A 20521-nucleotide genomic window follows, 5' to 3' on the forward strand; every position below is an offset into this window, starting at 1 on the left:
CCAGGCATCCCAATTGCTTTGGATGGCAAATGTGTATGGACATTAAAATAAAACGATTGCGGCCTCAATAATCTGACTAGATGTGCTACATATTGTCTAGGGTTGTCACTGTTTCCTGACAAGGGTAACTGCAGCATGAGATACTGAAATCCAACAGATGCAAATTTTTATCACGAACAGACGAATTTTAGAGGCAAAAAAAAGGCCTTGCCAAAAGACGTGACAACCCCAAACTCCCTTTCGTCTACATCCTCAACGAAGGTGGAGGCTCTAATGACGACACCGACATCCTTCCTAAGCCGTCGCTGTATCTCTGGCGCCCCTCCTAGAACTCCGCCGAGAATTGTAGGCAACCGAACATCTCTCCGCCCCCGTTGCTACGCTTACAGGCTGCCGGAAGAGCTCTCTTTCCGGTCCGTCACTATCAAGAATCACTTCCTGTGTGGTGCCCTCGCCTGGCAATGGCGGCGTCGGCCGCAGCTGCTGCAGTCGTAGTAGCAATAGTTTTTTTTGTGCCAAGATGCGCTTTGTGAGCGTGGTTGCTGTTGCTGCTTCTCTATATTTTCCCCGCCTCTGTCATCGGGTCGACTAGGCTCTGAGGGCTTACTACAGCCAGCTGTTCGGTTTCTGCTTCTACCTTTGCCGCGATGGCGCCGGTGCAGTTGGAAAGCCACCAGCTGGTCCCGGCTGGGGGTGGGCCTGCCTCAGCCCCGGCTCCGCCACCGCCAGGGGCGGCGGCAACTGCAGCCAGTCCCGGCTACCGACTCAGCACTCTCATAGATTTCCTGTTGCATCGCACTTACGCAGAACTCACCGTGCTCGCAGACTTGTGAGTTCCTTTGATCTCTTCCCCATCCTCACATCTCTTTCCTTCTCGCCTGTCCGCCACCCCCCGCCTTACTTTACAGAGATCCCCCTGTGATCTTGGTCTCTCTTAAAACTCCCCTCCCCCGGTCAGTACCCGTTAAGTAATTTTACGGCCCTTATAATTATGAGCCTATGTTGGTTACCCAACTTTTAGAAATGTTGTGTTCCTGCCTGACACCCCCTCCCCTTGTGGATCTGTTCTTTTAATCTCTGTACCCTTAGCAACACTCTCTAAATCAAGGGTTGGTGCCACACTATCTTTCAGGGGAAAGTTTCATGGTTTATTTGTATTCTCAACAGAGGATAGAGAGAATTATGTATGGGAACAGAATTGATGACCTCTCTTAGAAATTCCAGACCCCGACCTTTTGCCTACTTTATCCTATAAAGGAAGGATTCTGTATCCTGTTCACGGTGCTTGCATGATCTGCTCTTGTGGGCATCAGGATGATAATTCTTAATAAAGACTATGCTCTGTTGGCCAAAAGCCTTGGGTGAATTTCTCTCCCCTAGATATGTTCTTGGTGAGGGGCCTGCCTATTCTAGGCTCTCTCATAACAGCTCTCCATGTAGTCCACTAAACGATCTGAGGGAAAGGGACATGGTGCTGATGATAGATGGCTTCTTTTGGCTTGAACAATATCCCAGGTGTCTTCATGCCCTGTGATTTCAGGTGGATGCCTAAAATTTAAATGTACCCCTGAAAATGTAAAATGAGAATGGGCAAGCTAGCGTGGAAAACATCTGAATAGTAGGTTTGTCAGAAAACTAGAGCAGCTTCAGATTTGAGTATACATTTAGTGACAGAGCCTGGCTTTGTGATTTGTGATGGTAAATAGTATTGCATTTGCTACAGTAGCATTGCTTAAACTAGCTAAGAAAAGATCATGTTTGTCAGGTTAAAATTATATGGCAGAATAGAAAGCTGTGACCCAGCAGGATGTTGCACTTTAGCTCCAAACACATCCCTTCACCTGTTCACTCATGGCATCCATGCTGTTTTGGGGGGATAGTATGTTACTTCCTATTTTGGCTGTATTTATGGAGTAAGTTGCTTGTTATAATAGTGGTTTAAATGGTGTTGTGCAGTACACCACTGCATGATTAGTTCAGAATGCTGTAAATAGCTTAAATGCTGTACAGACTATGCCCTAAAGCTGGAAGGTATATATAGAAGTACATGACAGTTATATAACCTGCCTGCCTTCTAGAGTATTGTATGCAATAGTTTGAGTAATTAATATGCAGATGGGGTCGGATGAAGTTTTACTCATGGATATTTTAATTCATTAAAATTGACTGTACTACAACATGCATGGCAACTCTTTCGGGAATACCATGAAGTAAACTGTTTGCTATGAAAGCTAACGTTTTAATAAGCCGATTAGTTTCTACGCTTCCATGTCTCTTTCTCATCTGACATGCTAATTACATCTGCGGCCTTACTTCAAACCAGTTGTTATGAAATATGTTTAAGTTAAACTGCACTGATTTCAGTGGGTCTAAATGAATTCAAACTATTAGGTTTTTTGTGGGTTACAGCAGCAGACTTTTATGTTCTTGGTGAGGGTCCTTACAAAAATGTTTGAAAACAACTGTGAAAGGTGGCATGTACACTTCCTAAATAGATAAATATAGTTTCTTGGTGATGGAGCAGAACATGTAATTTTGCTTGTGCTGAAATTATATACTCTTAAGAATTAAAAAAAATCAGTACTGTGACTTGGAGTTTATGGACACTTCATAATGTTGCTAGTAAAGGTAAAGATACAGGTTACTGAGATCTAGAATTGTGAAGCTGAATGACAGCTAATCCACATTTTATAGTGGCAGGTTGTTTACCATAGTTATAGTACTGTTTTTGGGGAGGATGTGAAATGGGAAAAGAAAGGCATGCTATCAAGAATCACTTCCTGTGTGGTTCCCTCACCTGGCAATGGTGGCAGTGGACATTGTGGAGTAAGTAGTGTGGAAAACATCTGATTGTTAGGTTTGTCAGAGAACTAGAGCAACTTCAGATTTGGTATACGTTTAGTAACAGAGCCTGGTTTTGTACATTGTAATGGTAAATAGCAAGTTATTTACAATCTGTGAAGTGTGACTCAATTATTTAAGTTCAGTGTTCTAGGTTTCTGTACTTTAGTAAGCCCTTTGAACATTAAATACTAACAATTAATGTAAGCAGATCATTAATTCAAAAGAGCAGAAACTTCAAATGCCAGTGCTTAAAGTAACAAAATTATTAGTTTCAAAACAGAATGGCTTATAAGAGTGCCATTGAATGTAGTCCATTGTGTTAAACATAATGCATAATTGATGGGATGTGAAATGTGCACCTTCTTGTAAACTGTAGTTTTAACATCTCCATGATATCATATCTTGTTGTCTTCTTCTTTTTTTAAACAAAAACAGATTACCAAGAAAGACTGATATGGAAAGGTAAGTAATGACTAGGCTTGTCTATTTAAAAAACTAGGTATGTATGTTTACAATTAACTTTTATCAAATTTAATTATTGGGGGAGGGGTTGCTGAGTAATAATTGGATGAAATGGGTCCTTCACTAAGATTTGTCGGAGGAGAAAGGTCTGAAATTATACTGAATCACTGTTATGTTGTAGAGTAAAATTACCCCATTTTTACTGAATGCATAGTATAAAAATCAAACCATACTGAGTTGAATCTTTTCTTACATGAACAGAGTGAATTTACAAAAGGGATTTTTAATGCTTTTCTCCTTAGCGGCAGCCTGTACTTGGGAACAGTCCTGCAGGAAGAAAGGAGAATTTGCATTGCTCCCCCTCTTTCTTGTGTGAGCTATTCTGCTAATAAAAGAGTGGGGGGAGGGTTCCACTGATTTCTCTGCTCTTGTTCCATCCCCGTTGTGCTTATTCCATGTCACTCTTGGGATAGGTGGACAAAGGGGCTACTGGAGAAGATAGCAAAAATCTAATTTCCTGGATTCTGTTTATTTGTGCTCAACTGCATTGAGCCCAAGGAAGAGATGGAATACAAGTCACACAATGGGATAAAAAGAAAGAAAGAATATGCAACTAAAATACTAATATCTGGAAGTGGTGGTGGTGAAAAGTGCGATCAAGTCACAGGTGACTTATGGCAACTCCATAGGGATTTCAAGGCAAGAGATGTTCAGAGGTGGTTTGCCATTGCCTGCCTCTGCATAGCAGCCCTTGACTTCCTTGGTTGTCTCCCACTCAGGTACTAATCAGGACCAACCCTGCTTAGCTTCTAAGATTGGATAAGACTGGGCTTGACTGGGTTATCCAAGTCAGGGCTGATATCTGGACATACTACATAATAATTATAACCTGTTTTGGCAGCAAGCTCAGAGTTCAGTTTTCAAATCTAAAACATATTCCCTCAGATTCTGTGCTTCAGCTAGAAGTAGCATATGATAAGGAATAGACTTGCTTAGACAATTTTGAAATGACACCTGTATGCTGACTTATCGGTTAACCATAGTTAAGAATAGAATTTTAATAATGGCTAAGGTATTGGTTACAAACTGGGAGGTGAAACCACTTTGCAATCTTGCCTTTTTGCTTGTTTTTCCTTAAGTCTTACCCTAGTTAGGTATATGTGTATCTTGACAAGCTATACCATGATTTGACTTGTACTTCTGGAATACTAACTAGTGTTAAGGCAAAAAACAGAGGGGCCTCTAACTGGTCAATTGCGATAGACTAGTAGTTGCTGCAGTTTGTTCCTAAGGCTGCAGGAAGCCCGAGTACAAATGAGTGCTGGGCAGCTTTCTTGTGAGCTGTTCTCCTCCTGGTGCATTTTCACTCAGTTGCAGTGCACTAAACCAGCATGAGAGGAGGGTGATGTCACCGGGCTGTTCACATCTTAGCTGCCAGGGGTAAAGTCACAGCAGGAAAGCTGCCCTGGTGGCTACTCCCTGCCACTCCATGGGCTGGCACAAGGTGGGAATGCCATGTAAAGTGGTGATAGCAGCTCCTCCAGCTTCATAGTTCCAGCTGTGGAATTGGCTGGAAGTTGGAGCTGTGTTGGGTTGCGGGTGCTCACGGGGGACCCGGTGACACCACCTCCACTTGGAAATAGCTCTTGCCAACAAAAAATGTGGCTATCTCTGTAATAGAACCATTGTTAGTGCTAAACTATAGTGAAGTGATACTTTTTTTGGTGCATAATCATCTCTGTTTGCTTGCATTCTTTGAGAATTCACTTCCAAATGATGAGCTTTCCAGTTTTATGTTAGCTAAATGGTTCAAACCTTGCATTTTGTGTTGATGTGGTATATGTATACCTGGGTGCATGCATTTTTGAAAAAGATTTTCTTCATAATGAAATATTTTATGCCTATTCAAAAAAGCCTATTAATTCCTCTCTTCCTTTGTATACCAAAGTATGCCTAGTGTAACACTTCAGCCTTTCGTCTAGCTAGTCAAATCTGAACTTTGCTTCAAAAGCTAGTTTAATATTATTTAAAGGCTAATAAGGCCTCTATGAGAATACTTAGAATATGCTGCTTTAAGTCATGGTAGACAGACTAGAGTAGTTGGGAATTCTCACTGAGACGGTGTGAATATTAATTGCTAGAGCACCAAATTGTATGTGATGTCCTGACACTGCATTGGGGTTCCTTCCAGCCTGTGGTAAGTTCATGACACAGCAGTCTTGCTGAAGCTAAGCAGGTCTGGGTGGGGGGCTGTTAGAGAATCCTATGGAAGAATGATGGGATAAAAATGTATTTAGTAATGTATCATAGTGAATACTTTGTCATTTTTTGTAACTCTCTGTGAAATGGATTTCCTGCTTTGCAGCTGCTTTAAAATATGTTTTAATTAACCAGCATAACTGAATGCAATTCTACTGGTAATATTCCAGTAAAATTGAACAGCAAAAAATTCCATAGCTCTCCCAAAATGATAATAATATTTTATCATCATGTTTAAAGTTTATTACTTTTTTAAAAAAAAGTCTGATAAAGGTACAGTTAATAAACGCAAATAGCTCAAGCAGTGAGAATAAAGCAGAAACAGCACAAAAATTAAACTGTTTAAAAGGCAAGGGATTATTAAAGTCTTTCCTTTTTGAGCTCCTATGATCAGATGATCTTGAGCAATGTCTAAAAGAATAATACATTATTTACTAAAGGAAAATATGTTAAACAGAAATTTGGCAACCAAGTAGGTTGTGTTTGGATCACTGTCTAGCATCAGATAGGGGATATTATCCCCTTGAAGTTTATTAAACAGAGAGCAGGTTAAAAGCGTTCAGATCCAGCAGTTCTTAAAAGCAGTAACAAACCAACATTCCAATATTTTGTGAGACAGAGTATCAATTTTACCCTGACCACAAGGGCAAAGACGATCTGAATATGGAATACGACGAAATCTCCCCTGTGATACTTCAGATGAGATGGCATTATGATGAGCTAAAGCAAATGCTTTAGGTGTCTCATGTATATTTGCAGAGTCCAAGGAGGTAAGATACCAAAGAATTGACTTGAGCAGACTCTGTGAGAGCGAATCACTATACTATTGTAATCCAGTTCCTAAAGCTATGCTGGACAAGTGAAAGGGCCTTTGCCTTCCCTAGCAGGAAGATGTCTTCAGTTATAAGCCCTAGCTTATTTTTACTTTGCACCTGGTTGTTTTAATGAGTTGAACATTTCTCTGAGAAGCTGTTTCAAAAGCTAGTGGCCACAGACACTGGCTTAGATGCAGTGATGCACAAGCAGAACTGTTACTGGATTTAGAGCAATCTCACTTGTGCATAATCTTGTCCAACACCTAGCATTTCCCCCCTATCTTATAGTGCCCAGAAATTGTTTGTACAAATTCTTACTAAGTGTGAAAATAGTTCAGGAAGGATATGTTATATTGAACTTAGTGTAAGGTGCTATCATGAAGGTTTCTTCTGCTTGTTCAAGGACTCTTGCACTTGAAGAAATCTTCCAGTAGATCAAAGTCTATTCATTGCCTCAGTTTTATTTCATACATGGGAAGGAGCATGAATGCTGGTTGTTTATGGGGATGCAGGGATAGCAAGTGGTATGATTTTTGCAGCCAGTACATGACTCCTTTGTATGAGAGAATTCATCTTTGCTGAAAGTCTGTATTCTTGTCATGGGCTTGCTGCAAGATATAAATCTCAGAAGGCTATCAATATCATTAATATTCAAAACACAGTGGGCCAGATCCTATGATTCCTTTCTGTCAGCAGTGAAACATGCCACTAGTGCCAGTGGAATGGAATCACAGAAACCAGTCTGCTCTGTTACATAGCACATTTGTATTTTTAAATGCTATTATTCCCTGTAAATTTTGAAGGATGCCGTAGATTTTAAAAATTAAAATAGTACGAATATATACCGACTACATGGCAACAACTCCAATGTCAATGAAAATAAAAATAGAATGTGTTTTATAACTTAAGTAGTGTACATTTTGTTGAAACTGTTAATTAATCATTAATGTGTTAATTAATACTCTTTGGCAGACTTTGTCATTGAGCTAAAGGCACTCTGTGCTATTTTTATGTCGATCACTGTAATTCTAAGCAGTCCCTATGAAGCTCATGGACTTAAAAGAGTGTAACCTTATAGCAGTTGTGGTGTGCATTTCCCATTTTTTCTTACTTGTGTCAATAAGCAGTTTGTGAGAGAGTATAAAAGAAAATTTTGGTATATGATTAAAAGAAACTGTAATTTGGAATCAAGTCCTCAAGTTCATGCAGCAGTGAATATATTTACATTAGTTCAGTCAGTGAGACTGCACTGCAATCTTAAATACCTGTACTGAGGTATCTGCTGACAGTGTCAGTCTGTTATTGCATTCTAAGGCTAAAGTAATTGTGATATTTGTTACTAAGCCTTTGTATATGTCTGTCAAAGTAACTGAATTGTAGATTTTCTACATGCTATTTGTTTCTCTACAGAAAAATAGAAATAGTGCAGTTTGCAAGTCGTACCCGGCAGCTTTTCGTTCGACTGTTAGCCTTGGTGAAGTGGGCAAATAATGCTGGAAAGGTGGAAAAATGTGCGGTAAGCTTGAGAGTAATGAAAAGTTTGCAGATTGTGATGGGAGCAGATGGATGTTGTATTCTGATAACTGTGAGGCTTGTGTGTCAACATTCCAAATGTTCAACAATTGTGATAATTAATTAGAAAATTCTAAATAAAGAATGTTAAAAATACTTTCATTTTGCTTCTAATTAGCCAAGCAAACTCTTCACAGTCTGCAGACTGTGGAAGCCCTGCAACTATGTTGCAGACTAGATCTTTTCCTGTTCCCCATGTTGTCTTCAGCCTCCTGGAAGGCTGTGCTGAGCACTGAGAGACTCTCGGAATCAGCATAGGATATAAGGCAGCAATGTGAGAGGGAAATCCAGATATCTCAGGCCTCTTAGAACCCCCCCATCCCATCTTTCTATGAGCAGATCTGCCTTCCTGTTGCACAAAGGTGCATTTGGATTCAACCTGTTGCCATGTAAAATGGACAACTATGTAACTTTAAAATTAAAATGTAAGTTGAATCAAAATACTTTGAGCCAAAATACTGTATCATGATGTAGGTTTGTCTTAAACAGTGAGGAGCATTACATTATTGCAAGTATTTTGGTATGATGAACATAATGATATGGCATTTTTTCAGAAAATTCTGATACTGTCCAAGACCCTTCCTAAAACTCATTCTGTGTACTTCAGAGTACTATAGAAATGGCACAGTCCACAGAATGTGTAGCGTCAGGCTGTATGTAGTGCTGGAGTGTGATGATCTTCACCCTAAAAAGCAACTTGTGGTGAGCCTCCATGTGTATTGAGATTATGGCACTGGGAAAAGTCTGTGGGTAACTCCCCCCCCCTCGATAATTTCTCTGAGTGATAATGGATTTTTATAAGCTGGTTTGAACTTGGTTTTTTTTGGGGGGGGGGGAGCAAGCATGATCTTTCCCCTTCTAAAAGTAGGTGTATATTTACAGCCAAGGAAACAATGCAGGGAGCACTCTCCCCTGCAATGCCATGGCCCAGATCTCTGTTGAACCCATCAAGGTAGAACATCAGAAGGTTCCTTGGCAGAAATACAGTGTTCTGCCATTGGTTAGCTTGGCTCATTTGAAGTCAATAGAAATAAGCCTGTGAGTGGATGTGTACTGGCTTAAGATTTGTAGATTTCAGCCATGATCTCTTCTGCTATTTTTAAGGCTCAGGTTAATAATTTATATTCATTACAAAAATGTTGGCCTGGCCAGACTCTGATCTTTGCCTCCCTGGTTTAATCTCTATCCTACTATCGGCCTATGCTACTCTTTTTCTCTCTTCCCCTCCCTCTTCCCCAGCTCTCACTTTAGCCAGACAGCATTTCAGGTAAGTGGACTTGACTTTTGCCTATGGCACTCAACTACCTTGGGAAGATCAGAACGTACTTGATGTGGGATTTCCCATCATTCCAAGCTTGTGGTCTCCCACTGTATAGCACTGCCTTCTCCATCTCCTGTATGGGACTGCCAGCAGTACCTGGAAGGGTGATGGGACAGAGTGTGACCCTGGGCACATCCTCTTGCAGTGGCACAGCCCGGGTTTTGATCTGCTGGATACATGGCATCTTCCTTTCTTAAACTCTTTCTTGTGTCACTTGATTTCCTTTCACATTACTTCCAGTACCAAGTTGCCTTGTGGCAAAGGTCCTGTGTTCTGTTTTTCATCTTCATATATTTTTGAAACATTTTCTTGTAAGAGAATCTTTTCTTCATCTTTAATAAGGACAATCTACGTTGCTATGTAGGTTGAATCAGTGTTTTACCTATGTGGTTAAATCATGTTTTAAGGAATCACTACAATATATCTTTCACCAAAGACTTGTCATTTTGAACAGAGTACTGATTTGCTCTTATAAATTTGGCAGTGAATTAGGGGTGAAGAACTGACTATAAGGGACAAAGTATTCTCTGTTGTGGCACCTTATGTATGGACTTAACGTACGCATTTGCCTGGCATGTAGGTTGCTGAGCTTCAGGCACCACATGAAAATGTTCTTATCCAGGCTTCTAGTGGGATTCAAAATTGCTTTTGCTTTCTGCTTATTTTAGCTTGCTAATGTGGTTTGTTTTTGTTTAATATTTTGTTCATCTGTATTACGTTGTTTTGATTGCAGTACTTTAGCTGTGTGGGTTTTTTAAATAGGTTGGTATTGTGTTGAAAATCTGTGGGTTAGGAGGTTGGATAGAAATATTTCAGTCAGTTATAAAACTTGAAAAAGTTTGAGCAGTTCCTGTTGTTGTTTTTTTACAGATGATATCAAGCGTTCTAGATCAACAAGCTATTTTATTTGTTGACACTGCAGATCGTTTAGCATCACTAGCCAGAGATGCTTTAGTTCATGCTCGTCTGCCCAGCTTTGCTATCCCTTATGCTATTGATGTGCTGACAACTGGGTCATATCCACGACTGCCAACTTGCATCAGGGTACATTGCTTTGTAATATAATTTATGTAATATACTGCCTTAAATGCCTGTCATAGTTTGCACAGATGGGAAAGTCTTTCAGTTTTATTTCTGATAATGCCTTGATTAAAAGAGGGTTTAATGACCAAAATTCATGTTAAAATATTTTTTTAAGTCAGACTGCTGTACCTTGGTGGGAAGAAGGCAATTTTCACACATAATCATCAGGTGAAGGTGTTCCATCCTTCTTGATGAATGCCAAGTATTTAATCTCTGTGTTTTGATAAGTATTGGTTGAAGGCCTGATTAGTTGGCAGGTTGTGCTGGCCAAAGATGTGTGTCAATTGCAGCACCCAAAGGCTGTGAAAAAAATTACTTGTGCGTGACATTGACGGAAAAGGCTGTGTACACTCATGCCCAGGGGTTTAAAGCCTCTTCTTTCCAATGTTCATCACCTTGATTAATTTAAGGATATGCCAAAAAAATTTGCTTCTCTCTCTCTCTCTCTCTGCATGTGTTTGTGTGTGTGTGTTTAAGTGTCCAGGATTCAAAGGATTGTGAAACTAGTTCCCTTCCTGTACCTTCCCTGTGCAACCACATGGCAAACTGCTTTGGAAAGTCCCTTCCTCTTCTAAAAGCAGTTTATTGCACGGAATTTGAGTGGTTGCTTTGAAACCCGTAACATGGATTGCGAGATTGGTTCCCACATCTTATTATGGTTGCTGAATGTTTGAGTGAAATGCAGAATAAACTGAACAAAAATAAATAAATGTGTTTGTTTTTAACAGGATAAAATAATTCCTCCTGATCCAATAACAAAAATTGAGAAACAGAATACACTTTATCAGTTAAATCAGATTCTTCGCCATCGACTGGTGACAACAGATCTTCCACCACAGCTGGCAAATCTTACAGTTGGTAAGTACTGAAGTTACTGCAGTCACTTTGCTTCAGGCTAATTAGTGTTTGTGGGGTAGATTTAAGTAAAGTAAGGTGGGATTAGAGCCCTTGGACAAATGTGAGCATTCTCTGAGATTTTTTAAAAAATTCTTTACTGGCAACCAGAAAGATGGATCATTATTGCTAGAGGTGTGGGAACTTTTCTCCGCTCCTATCTTTCTTATCCTCTCATTTTGTGTTAAAAGATACTACCTGGATGAATATTACTTTTTTCTGGTTTTCTTTGTCTAGTCTATTTGCAATTTTTTTAATTTTCTCACATATACCCTTATACACACATACAATAAATGACAGGAGAAGTTATGGATCACTCATGACTAGGAGCTATAGCATGTTGATAGAAAACTAGCTGATGAAGGCACAGGAGCTTTGTTCTTTTATCACTAGAAACTCTGTTTACATTGATTAAAACGGAGTTGAATAGTGTACCACTGTCTAGAGATCTGCATGACTAACTTCACACAGTTGGGGACGTGTGTGTGTGCATGCGCACGCATACACACATTCTGATATTTTAACTAAACAGCAGCCCTCCCTCCTGTATGGTAAATTGTTGTTGAATGCCCAGGAAATTAAAGAGCAGTTACTAATGTAAATGTATTGGGGGTAGAATGGGGAATGCTGTTCATAGGAACAAATTCAAAAGACTCAAAGAGTTGATAGCCCTGGCTATGGCTAAATAAATTCTTGGGTTAGTGGTTAGGTGGCTAAATTCTTGGTGGCTAAATAAGTTAAAGTGGCTAAATAAGTTCTTTGTGTGGTGGTTAAGTGTGCGGACTCTAATCTGGGAGAACCGGGTTTGATTCCCCACTCCTCCACTTGCAGCTGCTGGATGACCTTGGGCAAGCCATAGTTCTCTCAGAGCTGTTCTTGAAAAAGGGCAGTTTCTGTCAAAGCTCTCTCACCCCACCTACCTCACAGGGTGTCTGTTGTGGGGAGGGGAAGGGAAAGGAGTTTGTAAGCCGCTCTGAGACTCCAAGTGAAGGGCGTGGTATAAATCCAATCTCCTCCTCCTCTTCCTCTTCTTCTTCTTCTTCTTCTTCTTCTTCCGTGAAGCTTGTTTAGCTCCTATCTTGGACTGGATGAGAGCAAGCACATGCAAACTATATATAGATAAAAATAGAATTGTTGATAGTAACTGTGACTTAGGGGAGGTAGGAATGTCTGTACTTCCTAGGATCCATGAACAAACAGGTTGGCAATCTGTGCATAGTCCTGGATCCAGCCGTGGTCCTGGATGTCTAGGTGGCAAGGAGCACACTTTATCAATTCTAGCTGCAATGCCATCTGTGCTGTTCTCTGGAGGAAAGACATTGTCTCGGGCATTCAGATTTTGGTAAGCCCTTGCCCAGAGCACCGTGCTATATGTGGGGCTGCCATGAACTGGTACAAACTGTAGCTGCCTGTCTGTGGGTAGAGGTGAGGTGTAGAGCACATACTTTGCTTCATGTGGTTGAACAGCTCTGCTTACCATTTGGCTTCTGGACTCCGTTAAAGGGGCTGGCTGTTATTTTTGAAGTCCTTCATGATCTGGTCCTGCCTTCTCCCATATGTGGCTTCTAGATTTAAGGGTTATTGCAAGTGAATTCACTGAGGAGTGAGCACCCTCAAGTTGACCTTCTTAGCTGTGGGACCTATAGTGGGGAAAACTCTCCCTCTGGAAGCTCAGTAAATTGCCTCACTGCACATATTTGAGTATCTTGTGAAGATGTCTTATTTTGTGAGGCTTGTGACAGGTAGATTTCTGGATAACAGTGTGCACTGTCTCTGATTTGCAATCTTGTGCTGGTGTGCAATATGGCTGTAAATGTTTTATATAGACTTTCTGTATACTTGTACACTACTTTGTTTGTGACTGAATGTGGTTTTAACAAAGCTAATGTTAATTTTTAAAGAGGGACAGATGTGTGGTATGCGCACACCCATTAAAAATTGCTGTATATTGAAAGTCATTCTTATTTCTGAAACAAGACCTCTGTGTAAACATTTTAAAAGACCCTTTGTCTGTTTCTAGTTAATGGCCGTGTTAAGTTTCGTGTTGAGGGTGAATTTGAAGCCACCTTAACAGTGATGGGAGATGACCCTGATGTCCCATGGCGCCTTCTGAAACTGGAAATTCTGGTTGAAGACAAAGAAACTGGAGGTAGTGCCAAAAGTCAGATTATTATGGATCTAATACTGCTTTATATTTGAGTGCTGGCCCCACACTGATAGATTCCATTAACTCTTCTATTGAAGTAACTTGTGTTGTTTCTGGGAGCCATCTTAAATATTAATGATGTCTTTTTCAGCATTTTGCTGTGTGCTCTCAAACTGGACACTATCGATAACAGCTCTCCAGACATTCAGAAAAACTTACTATGTTCTAGCACCCTATGTGGCTTTGAACAAACCTTTAAATGTTGTCAATAGATAAAAGCATCAGATTAGAACTGGGAGCTGTCAAGGAAGTCTGGGGCTGAGCAGCAGAACCAACCCCCCATGTAAGGTCAACCTGCAGGGTGAGTCTCAAAGACAACTCACACACGTTACTTCAGTAGCTGTAGCCGCCCTAGCCGATGTAACTGTATTCAGATTGAAGCCACCCAAATGCAAAAATACACAAAATATAATGGATGTGTTTTATTGAAAGGTTGTGCAGGAATATACAAAAAAGAGCGAAGAACAGTGGGAATAATATAACAAAAGCTAAATAGCTAGTCCTAGATACTTACAAAACAATGATTCTCTAATTCAGAGGGTACTTAACAAGGCAGAGTTCAAGATAATTTCCAAGTCCAAAATCAACAGGTATCCTGCCATCCTGGCCCTCCCCAGTCAAAAGGCTGAGCCAAGCCCTCAAGCTGTGGCAAGACCTCCAAGACTTGAATGAAGGATCTTACTTTATGCCTCACAGCCTACACTGGCATGATTCAGGGTTGCCAATCAAAAGTAGGACCAGTGACCAAAAGTAGACCCACTTGACCATTGGTGTTGCTAACCAGGTGAAATAACCAATCAAATTGCCAATTAGTATCTGGTGCTCTGCAGTTAGATCTGACTAATAAGCTCCAGTAAATCCTTGCGTTAACTAGAGCAAATGTGCAGGCCTCTTAGGGTGGCTTTGAAACCTTTAGGGTTGATGACACTCTTTGCACCTGTAAACTGTCTCCATCCACCCTTATTTCTCTCTCTCTCTGAGTCACTGTCAGTGTGATTTTGGTGCTCGGTTAGTGGGAATTTTCCATGTTCTGCAGGCCTCAAGCATGAACCAAAGTTTTGAATCTAAACAGGAGACTATGAAAAAGCCTAGTCTCTTGGCAGGGCCCAGTGTTCAAGTTCACTGGATGACCTTATGTCAGTCACTTTACATCTGTCCCTTTACCTAGTCTGCTTCAGAGCATTGTTGTGTGGATGCACTGGGGGAATGGGAGAGATCCATGTATGCTGTCCCGAGCTGCTTAGGGGAAAGGTGGGATAAAATGTAATAATGTTACTAAAAGTGTAGCAACGATGCATTAAATTATTGATCTCTTTTTAATTTAATGGAAGATGGTCGAGCCTTGGTTCACAGTATGCAAATCAGCTTCATTCATCAATTGGTCCAGTCTCGTCTCTTTGCTGATGAGAAGCCATTGCAGGACATGTACAACTGCCTACGTATCCTTTCTAAAAATGTGTTATGAATTGGTATCCATAGCCTTTCTCTTAGAAGCGGTTCCCAAAGTAAGATGTGTATAGCGGGTACACAACTACATGCAGACGACAGGGCTTGTGTGAAAAGCTGGGTGAACAGTTTGTGGAAGCTTGCAGAAGCTGCAGCTGTTTATTGGATCTCATCTATTGCTAATGTATTAGCTTATTCCTGGCCTTTTCCAAGCTGGGGCTACTTGAGGCAAAGTTGGAGAGGAGATCAGTGAAGATGACTTTACCTTACCTGGATGCTTACCTTACCATTCCTGATGGAAAAGCTCATTTGTCAATCCCTTTCTTTGACTGTCAAGGGGAGCGAGAAAGTTTGACTGTCAAGGGAAGTTTCTTTATTTTTGTCCTGTTTTATATCAAAGTTTGCTCTCAGAAATTTAAAAAGTACAAATGGTTTTGAAGTTCAATAAACATTTTCTTGGGAGAAGGGACATTCAGCTGAGTTTGAATCTATGCACAGTAGACAGTACTTGGCTGCTTTCTGCCTTTTCTCTGTGTTGTCAGTTGAAAGTTGAATCTGGAAGCAGGGGAACCAAGGGGAAACACCCAGAGACCCTCACTTTCCCCTGGTTTTTAACTGAAAGGTTCCATCTTGTTTTATGGTATTCCTATAGCTTGAGGGCTGTTTTATGAAGCATTTTAGGCTGTTTCATGTTGTCTTTTATAGCTTGCCTTAACATTGATGTTGTTATGATAGTGGCTTTTTTGTCTTCTCATACTGGCTTTTATTTTATGAGACACCTTGACAAAATCTCTGGGAGGCAGCATATACATTTGGTAAACAAATATAAATTAAATGTAGGGCTGACTTGGAGAAAAAACTGCTGCCATCTGAGCCCATGTATCAAATAATTTCTTTGGGAAAGCATATCTTCCTGCTAAATAAAACACCATTTCTCCCCCTGATATTTCTAAGAAAAAGTAGAAAAGAGGGAATAAATTGAAGAGAAATTCGAATGACAGTATAAAATAATATATAAGCCACAAAGACTTATATGATCCCCAAAGTTTACCATGTCTATCAGCATTTATGCAAACATTTCAGATATATGTGATATACCATTTTAGTGTTAAGCTAGATTTTTTAAAAATACAGATTGCAAAAACACAGGAGGTAGGAAACTGCTCGTAATGTGTTGGATAAATACAGCTTTAAATTATTTGCTGCTGTTAATGTTGCTTTGCGATGAACAATTCAAATAACAAGAAGTTTTTCCTGTAGTATATGAGCAAATATTTTACTAAAAATTATTGCAAGTTGCAACAATGTTTTTCTGTGTTAACTTAACTTGAATCCCGTAGACTCCTTCTGCTTGTCACTACAGCTGGAAGTTCTACATTCACAGACTTTAATGTTGATTCGGGAACGTTGGGGTGACCTTGTGCAAGTGGAGCGCTACCATGCAGGCAAATGTCTGTCCCTCTCTGTTTGGAAGTAAGTGAAAGAATTGCTTTCTTGAATGAGAGGGAATGGTTGTAATATATATAGTATAGCTTGTCACATACTGTTCTAATTTTCCATTTATAGAGGATTGCTAAGGTAGAGGATCTATGAAAAACGTAAATGGCATTCATGACCAAGACTTGGGTTCAAGATGGGAAGACAGTACCTCTCTCCCAGCTGGCTCCTCCCAGGTTCTTGGTCCTCCACCAATCCTGGACTAAGGGGCAGGGGGGAGGAGTGACTCTGTTCATTCGGGAGGCTTACTCCTTCAAGCTGCTCCCGCCACCAAAGCTTACAGGCATAGAGTACACTGGCTTTGTGTAGGAGGCCAGGGAAAGTTTAGCTATTTGGTTGGTGTACCATCCGCCCAACACACCAATCAGTACCCTACCATCCCTGATGGAGTCACTCAAGGAAGCAGTGGTACGCCCCCTCTTAAAAAAACCATCTCAGGACCCAGCCAAATTGGCCAACTATCGGCCGGTTTCCAATTTGCCGTATTTGGGCAAATTAATTGAGAGGGCAGTGGCGATTCAGTTGCAGGGTTTTTTGGATGGCACTTCCATATTAGATCCCTTCCAGTCCGGCTTCCAACCAGGCCATGGGACGGAGACAGCACTGGTCACCCTCACAGACAGCCTTTGGAGGCATCTGGATCGGGGTGGTTCAGTGTCAGGTTCCACAGCCAACAACGGAGTACACGCTTATCAGAAAGGTTATACTTTATTGCAGAGCTATAGAGGCATTAACATAGTCACTGTTAAGAATGGCAACGGTCCTACAAGCATAATGGGATATAGGGTATTCGTATGCACCCCCCCTTTTCATAAGCCAATTAGCCAGGCTCCCACGTGCGGGAGAAGGGTCCCCAGGCCGTTAGAGGCCGCAGCTGGGAACCAAAAGCGCTCCCACGATTCCAGGCAACCCAGACACTACACCATCAACCTGCAAGGTCAGAGATAAGCAAGAAGTACAGAAGCAAAAGTAAAGAAGCAGCATCTGGCTGACATAGGAAGAGAATGAATCCCACCCCCCATCATGGCAGCATAGCTGACATTCAGCAGTTTTGTTGTTGTTGTACCTGTTGGCGGTGTTCAACACGGTTGACCACCAACTACTCATCCACCGCCTCGCTGATGCTGGGATTCAGGGGTCTGCCTTGCAATGGCTTTCCTTGTTTGTTCAGGGCTGGGGGTAGAGATGCCACTCCTGACTTTTGATGGTGTACCGTTGGTGCTGGTGTCGGAGGTCAGGAACTTGGGAGTGCTCTTGGATGCCCAGGTAGCAGCCACTGCTACCTCTAACGATGGAGGCCCAGGTAGCAGCCACTGCTAATCAGCCTTTTATCATCTTTGGCTGATCAGGCAGCTGGTTCCCTCCTCGAACGCTACAACTTGGTGACAGTGATGCATGAAATTGTCACCTTGAGGCTAGACTTCTGTAATGCTCTCTACATGGGGCTGCCCTTGTCCCAAATCCGGAGGCTTCAGCTGGTGCAGAATGTGGTGACCGGGCTGTTGTTGGGTCTCCCCATGTGTGTTTGCTTCAAGGTGCTCGTGCTTAACTTTAAAGCCCTTTATGGTCAACGGCCTATCTACCTGAGGGACTACCTTTTCCCACATGGTCCCCAGAGAGCACTGTGGTCAGGATCCCAAAACCCAAACCCTTCCGGACCCTAAAGACGTCAGGCTGGCATCAACTAGGGCCAGGGCCTTCTCAGTAGCAGCTCCACACTGGTGGAACAAGCTCTTGGAAGAGATCGGGGTCCTGTGGGACCTTTTACAGTTGCGCAGGGCCTGCAAGACGGACCATTGTTTACAAGGCTGTTAAACTGGCTGACATAGTACTGAAATGCTTCAGATTCCAAAACAGTATTTTTAGGGCTCTTAGCCACTTAGTCAACATATCTCTGTATTAAGCCAACAGGTGGTTGGGAGAAAAACAGGAACTGCGTCTCTTCATAAGGTCACCATTAAGATTGATGAGAATGATGTGTCAAAGCCTTTGCAAATTTCCCATGAACCTCCACTTCCAACTTGCAATTCTAAACTAATTGAAAGAGCTATGAAGGTAAATATTAAAGATGGCGTTGATATATAATTTTATTAAGAAATTGTTTTTCAAGTAAATGTATCTAGCATATTTATGTGCCACCCTCCCATTAAAACTTGCTCAGGGTTACCTACATTAATAACTGAACATTCAGATACAGTAAATATTCTGAATTGTATTACAAACAATTAAAAACTTAAAGAAATCATGATCACTAATGTTTGTCTACACTGCTGTGGAAATCTCAGCTCAAAATGCTCCATTTACAACTATGAGCTTAGATTTAGGTTTAGTAATAGTAATGTAACTGTTTTTTTGAAGTAACTGCTTTATCTTCTGTTTTTCAGATAGATCACTTGTCTGTAGAGAAGCTCCTAATAGATAGTGTCCATGCAAGAGCCCATCAGAAACTCCAGGAACTGAAAGCCATTCTTAAGGGTTACAATGCCAATGACAATTGTATGTGGTCTTTGAAATGCTCTGAATTTGTTCTTAATGTTGTGGTTCTGTTTTGCACTTTAATGCAAAACATAAATATTGAAGTGGGCAAAACAGACGAATGCCAACTTTCCTCTGCCTCACCAAATTTACTTTTCTGTTTAAGGTTCAAATTGGTAGCTTTGGTGGGCGAAGACTTCTCCATCTGCTTCAGAAGAAAATATTCTTCTGTACTATGAACTTCTTGCTCGAATTGAGGGATTTCTTTGATTTATATTGCTTTGATACCTCACAGAAAATCAATTTGCTTTATTTTAAAAATAAATTAATAGCAGACACTTTCATATTTCTTGAAGGCGATAGAACCCTGCTATGTATATACTATAACTAGAATTGTCTTTCCTTGGTCTGTTGGACTGGATAGCATTTTTATAACTAATGAAATTGCTGGCAATGGTGGGTTTTTAGTTCTTTTTTTGCTCGACTAGCATTTAATGGAACTTGGGAGAGTGCCCAAAAACTGTTTCTCATGTAGAATGCATAATGTATATAGTTACTGAGAGAAGGTTCCCTATTTTACTGCTTTTATACATGAAACTGCTTCTTCTAGTGTCCTGGCCCCACTGGCGGACCTCCTGATGGAACCTGGCATTTTTGGCCACTGTGTGACAGTGTTGGGCTGGATGGGCCATTGGCCTGATCCAACATTGGCTTCTCTTATGTTCTTATGTTACAGGACCCAGTGCCGTCATACTTGTATTCAGGCTCCCCAAACAGAAGTGCCAGATTTTTATAGATCATATGGAAAAGCAGCAGGCTTTATTCACTAAGGGTGTATTGACTGATGTTTAACCTTTTATCAATAAATGTATTTTCAAGTGAGTGAGCAAGCGATCACCAGACAAAACAAACACAAATGTGCAAAATGGCATAATTGTTTTTTATTCAATTGGTTTTGTTCTATTGATGTTCTATTGATGCTCAATTAAAACTTAATATTGATTCTATAAAATAGCTTTCATTCAGAAGTATTTATCTTGCAATTAAAGAATAATTTCTGGAAAGTCAGTGTTAGCACTGGTAGATTTGTTTGCTTGATTAAACCAGACTGAACATTATATCTTAGTGTACTAACTCGTGATTTTTTAATCTAGCTTTTATAGAAACAGCACTCCCAACACTTGTTATCCCTATTCTGGAGCCATGTGGTCGCTCTGAGTGTCTACACATCTTCGTAGACCTTCATTCTGGAATGTTTCAACTAATGCTTTATGGACTTGGTAAGTAAATGAGACTTTACTTCCATGTAAGTGCATTCTCCTAACTATGATGACAAAGTTCAGTGGGGGGATATCTCCATGGCCTTCTAACTAAATGAAATTAATTAATCTTGGCCAGTAATGCTGTATTGAATTGAATTTTTTTGCCAGGTGGGATGCAGATCCACAGGGAATCCAGTAAAATCATAGGCATGATTTGTAGGGTTCCCTGCCAGCACACATGGAGATGGCCAATGTCTTAACAGCGGCCATTAAGTGGAATAGATTGTAAAAGATAGGAATAGGAAGATTTTGTAGTTAAAATGCTTGAATTATCCATCGTAGTGCTTAGCACACTCTAGAACTGCTGAGGGAGAAGTATTAAAAG

At 40.7% G+C, this 20521-nt stretch overlaps 1 protein-coding gene across 1 annotated transcript in view; it reads left to right on the forward strand.

The window, feature by feature from the left end:
- The first annotated feature begins 456 nt into the window (after positions 1 to 456).
- MED14 (mediator complex subunit 14) overlaps positions 457 to 20521 on the forward strand; it is a 50955-nt gene continuing 30890 nt past the window's right edge. The window contains exons 1-11 of the mRNA XM_015418484.1: positions 457 to 829; positions 3280 to 3306; positions 7791 to 7896; positions 10144 to 10317; positions 11085 to 11214; positions 13271 to 13399; positions 14788 to 14895; positions 16243 to 16375; positions 18304 to 18454; positions 18784 to 18895; positions 20029 to 20154. Coding sequence (XP_015273970.1) covers positions 648 to 829; positions 3280 to 3306; positions 7791 to 7896; positions 10144 to 10317; positions 11085 to 11214; positions 13271 to 13399; positions 14788 to 14895; positions 16243 to 16375; positions 18304 to 18454; positions 18784 to 18895; positions 20029 to 20154 — 1378 coding nt within the window. The 5' untranslated portion in view covers positions 457 to 647. The remainder of the gene's footprint in view (positions 830 to 3279; positions 3307 to 7790; positions 7897 to 10143; positions 10318 to 11084; positions 11215 to 13270; positions 13400 to 14787; positions 14896 to 16242; positions 16376 to 18303; positions 18455 to 18783; positions 18896 to 20028; positions 20155 to 20521) is intronic.

Source organism: Gekko japonicus, unplaced genomic scaffold (assembly GCF_001447785.1).
Source record: "Gekko japonicus isolate JY-2015 unplaced genomic scaffold, Gekko_japonicus_V1.1 scaffold202, whole genome shotgun sequence".
Lineage (NCBI taxonomy): Eukaryota > Metazoa > Chordata > Lepidosauria > Squamata > Gekkonidae > Gekko > Gekko japonicus.